The sequence below is a fragment of the Triticum urartu genome, chromosome 7A (assembly GCF_056163025.1).
Source record: "Triticum urartu cultivar PI428250 chromosome 7A, HENAU_Tu73, whole genome shotgun sequence".
Taxonomy (NCBI): Eukaryota; Viridiplantae; Streptophyta; class Magnoliopsida; order Poales; family Poaceae; genus Triticum; species Triticum urartu.
Genome location: NC_141879.1, coordinates 632,788,724 through 632,793,187, shown reverse-complemented (window position 1 = coordinate 632,793,187; position 4,464 = coordinate 632,788,724). Strand labels below are relative to the sequence as shown.

Below are 4,464 nucleotides of genomic sequence, written 5' to 3'. Positions count from 1 at the left end.
TTGGAGGGCTAGCTTTTGGCTGTTGCGCGGGGTTCTGTCACCGTCGCGGGTGGTGTACGACGAGGCAACGACTCCGGGATGGTCCTTGCACGTCGAGGTGGCAGCCTCGGGCAGCGATGTGACGATAGCTCCATGAGATCAAGTTGCAGCCCGGCATGACTTGAGTGGCAACCTTGAGCTGCAGGGGCGACAGGGGAGTCGACTCGGTCAACACGTCTCAGTGGGGCTAGTTGGACTATATGTCGAGGCGGTAGCCTCGGAAGTGGTGTGACGGTCGTGTTCTGCAGGCAGTTTCCTTCTACAGCGTCGGTTGCGGGAAGATGGGTCATGTGGCGTTGCAACTTCTATTAGAGTGGTGGCATGTCGGGGCGACAACCCCAAAAGATTGTGTCACCTGAGTGCACACGGCGAGACGGAGCGAGAGGGTGGTGGCCCCAAGAGTCTCACGGCTTCGAGGGCATTGATCTTGTGTCGTGTCGACGAGGTTGTTGTGAAGGTTGGTCATCTGTATGTTGTCTGTTACAATTGACGCGAAGCACTATGGAGTGCATATGTCTTCACCAATGCAAGAGAGTTCTGAGTGCGCTCCTCTCATAGGAGCCATAACTTCTTCTTTGGGCAGCGGTGGAAGGGCGGCTTGTTCAATGGAGCGGGGCTTTTCATTGCTATGTGTTTGTGAGATTGGTCTTCTTGTGGCGGTCGTCATGTTATTGGTGTGAGCGGGTTTGTCCCTATGTGTTACGATGTCTGAGCCTGAGTTTGATCTATGTTATGTCGGTTTCCCCGTGATTTTTCATAATTAATTTCAAAAAAATAATTCACACTGCTCAATCTAAATTGTGATATACTAGCTGGCCATGAACCAAACATTTCCCACATTAAAAGTCAACTCTTACCCCTAAAAAAGAAAGTTAACTCTTGAACAGAACGAGACGGTCGAAATTTGGCCTAGCATATTATCGAACGCTAGAGATGAAGCGTTTTCTGATGCATTGGTCAAACTCGACACGTGCAAACAGCATCTCAACAAAGGGAATTGCTTCACACACGACAGCTAACACACGACGCCTGCACGATGCTTCCTCCCCGTGAGTGCTCCTGCATGCACGCTAGCTCAACAAAAGAGAAGAGAACGCATGCATATAAAACCAAAAAAATCGATCGGATTTGTCCTAGCGCCTTGTTGGTCGCCTGAGAACAGAAACGGAGCAGCGCACGACGAAGCAGTCTCTGCGCATGTACTTCCCCAGATCTGCACGGCTCACGAAACCGTAAAAGCCATGTTCTTGGCCCTTGAATAGGAACTCCGAGCACTTCTTCTTGCGCACTGCCGCCGACGGCTTGCCGGACTTGTCGAGCAGCGTGAACGCGAACTTCACCCCGACGCGCTCGATGGCCTGCAGCTTGCTCAAAAGCACGAGGTTGAGCGATGAACTCCACGGGGAGAAGCGCACGGCCCAGTCGTAGCCGCCGACGGAGAAGGTGTCGGACTGGAAGGACTCCCCAACTCCGGCCATCGTTCGAGCCAAGGAGTAGTCTTCGACCTTGAAGTCGAAAACTCTTCTCGCGCCGACAGTGAGGCTCATGCGGTTTGGCTTCGCCATTGGAGGGCAGGTAGTAAGGTTGTTGAGCTGCTAGCTAACTCTATCTCCACAGCAACGCTGAGCCATCGACTGCGCTGGTAGAGCACTATAAATAGGTGACGTGGACACATGAATAAGTCGTCGTGTACTGCCGCATTTACCGCGGAGTGAATACGCCAACGAATGGGAGCGTCCGCCTCTTCGGGACTCACCACGGGCAGCTGGTTGCTCCCTTGCTCGGTTAACGAGGAGACGAAATCATAAAGTTTGACTCGAAGCTCAATTTTTTTTTTGCAGATTTTCGATTTTTCGTTTTGGGTTGGATGTTTGAAGCACTCTCAAAATACTAGTACTCCCAAGCTTTGGAATTCCAGTTCAGAATTCAGAACCTCCACTCGGAGATGTACAAATCAAGCTCAAAGTTCAGGATTTTGTGTATTTGTCTCAAAAAGAAGATAATGCAGATTCCCGTTAGATGACGCACACAACTACTCTGCCATAATTTTGAGGCCAAATTCCGAGTTTAGATACGTAGAAATTTATCGAACTGATTTGTCCTAGTGCCTTTTTGGTCGTCTGAGAACCGAAACGGTGCACCGCACGACGAAGCAGTCTCCGTGGACGTACTTCCCCAGATCCTTCTCGCCCATGAAACCGTCGAAGCCCTCCTCCTGGTCCTCGAAGAAGAACTTTGAGAACTTCTCCCGCGGCGCGGCCGCCGCCGCCTCGCCGGACTTGTCGAGCAGCATGAACCCAAACTTCACCCCGACGCGCTCGCCGGCTTGCATCTCGCTGAGAAGCGCGAGTTTGAGCGATACGCCCGGCACGGGCGCGAGGCGCACGGCCCAGTCGTACCCGCCGGCGGTGAAGGCGTCGGACTGGAAGGACTCCCCGGATCCGGCCATCTCTCTAGCAAAGGTGTAGTGTTCGACCTTGAAGTCCAAAATTCTTGTCGCGGCGACGGTGAGGCTCAACATCGGAGAGCAGGGCAGTTTTTTTTTCCGCGTAAATGGGAGGGTTGTTGAGCTACTCTCTCCACAGGCCACAGAAATGCTTGGCCATCGATTGCGATCGATAGCACTATAAATAGTACTCCGATGTTGCATTTTCATTTTTACTTATACGAATATTGCCGCACGAACCGAGGAGGAACTCCTCGTCTACTGCTTGGTCACCGCGGTGTAAATATGCCAACCAATGGAAGCTGGCGCCTCTTCGGCACTCGGCACTCGGGACAGCTGGTTGCTTGGTTGACGAGGAGCCGAAATCACAGAGAGCGACAAAGTTTGACTCGAAGCCCAAGACACTGACTCAGGTTCTCATTTTTGGGCTGGATGTTTGAAGTAGTACTAGCACTCTCACACAGTACTCCAAGTTACTACTAGTAGTAATTTTCAGTTAGGCCTTCTTTGGTTCATAGGATTGGAAAATTATAGGAATAGAAAAATTATAGGAAGTAAGATGACATGCATCTCAAATCCTATGCATAGAAATAGAAAAAGAGATGCCCTTTAATTTACATCATAGAATTTTTTTCATTGAGTCTAGGCTAATATTTGTTTTTCTATAAAATATGGAGGATAGAAAGAATTCCTCCATAGAAATAAGATTTCATTCCTACAAACCAAAAAGCTCTGAAGGAATTTTTCCTATAGAAATCCTATCCTATAAAAATCCTATAAAATTCCTCCAAACCAAAGGAGAGCCCCCACTCGGAAATGTAAATTTCAAGTTGGGGATTTTAAGTTTTATTTTTTTGAGAAAAAAGAGGAGAATTTAAATATCTCAGGCTATGTGTTCGATGACGCGCACAAGTACCATAAATTTGAGAAATGAAGCTGGATTTCAAGTTTAGAAACGCAAAAGTTTATAAAACTAAGAAATTTCCATGTTTACAAATAACACTAGCAAGAATAGCGCCCTCTTATGAAAGTGGCTTCTAAGCAATGTTGCTTCGAAATAGACACTTCCAAATTCCGCGCCAAGGTTCTCTCTCTATGGCTGGCGCCGTGTAACGCCCGCACACATCCACTGGTTACTGGCCGTTACTGTTAAGTATAATGTTTATTAGAAAGTATATGATAGACTAGGATTTGTTCCTGCCTTGTCTTGTACTCTAAGTTGGCCATTGTACCTATATATATATGCCCATGAAGCTCAAACAATCCATCAGATTTCATCAATCCCTCTCTCTCCTTTCTAACATGGTATCAGCCTTACCTCGATTCTAAACCCTAGCCGCCGCCATTTCTGTCCCTCGCAGCGCCCCCGAGGTGATCCCCCCGCGCCCGTACATAGAGTTTGTCCGCCTGTTGTGTTGACTGGCTGCCCTAGAGAGTTTTTTTCCCAGGCACATGCAACGGGTTTTTCTCTCTCCCGCCGGTCATCTCGATCGATGTTTTTTTGGTTTTTCGATCTAAGGTCGGTTTGCGTCGCCCACTGCAACGTTGACCCCCGCGCACCTCTACTCTGACACCGACGCAACCAGCCGGCCTCTCCTCAGACCGACGGCCACGCACGCCGAGGCGGCCCATCACGACCAGTCGCCGTTCACGCGTCGGCCCGCCTGTCGCCGCCCTGCTCCGATCGGGACCTCTCCAATTCCACCCGCCTCCGCCGCGTCTGCACGGTGGCCTTGCGGTCTGCCTTGCCGGCCTCGTCCCCGACTGCGTCAGGCTTGTCGTCTGCCTCGAGCTTAGGCGTCGTTGCTTCGTAGGTCGCTCGGGCCTCACCGACTCCTCGGACGAAGCCGAGGCCCACTCGGCGCCACCAAAAAGGTTGTACACTCATCGCATCGCACCTTCTCCTTAACTCGACCTCCCGACGCCGACGGTGCTCCATCCCGCACCCCCATGGCGCGGCTACCTCGAAGCCGGCGCCG

At 50.7% G+C, this 4,464-nt stretch overlaps 2 protein-coding genes across 2 annotated transcripts; both read right to left on the bottom strand.

The window, feature by feature from the left end:
• Positions 1 to 1,172: 1,172 nt before the first annotated feature.
• LOC147960836 (BTB/POZ and MATH domain-containing protein 3-like) lies at positions 1,173 to 1,604 on the bottom strand. Its single transcript, XM_087533563.1, has one exon. It carries the CDS (start codon positions 1,602 to 1,604, stop codon positions 1,173 to 1,175), a length of 432 nt encoding a protein of 143 aa, XP_087389689.1.
• Positions 1,605 to 2,140: 536 nt separating this feature from the next.
• On the bottom strand, positions 2,141 to 2,560 carry LOC147960835 (BTB/POZ and MATH domain-containing protein 3-like). Its single transcript, XM_087533562.1, has one exon. The coding sequence runs from the start codon at positions 2,558 to 2,560 to the stop codon at positions 2,141 to 2,143; it is 420 nt and encodes a 139-aa protein (XP_087389688.1).
• Positions 2,561 to 4,464: the final 1,904 nt, after the last annotated feature.

What these genes read in the sequence shown, in the direction of transcription:
- LOC147960836 (XM_087533563.1), bottom strand. Translation starts at nt 1,604, where the DNA reads ATGGCGAAGCCAAACCGCATGAGCCTCACTGTCGGCGCGAGAAGAGTT.
- LOC147960835 (XM_087533562.1), bottom strand. Translation starts at nt 2,560, where the DNA reads ATGTTGAGCCTCACCGTCGCCGCGACAAGAATTTTGGACTTCAAGGTC.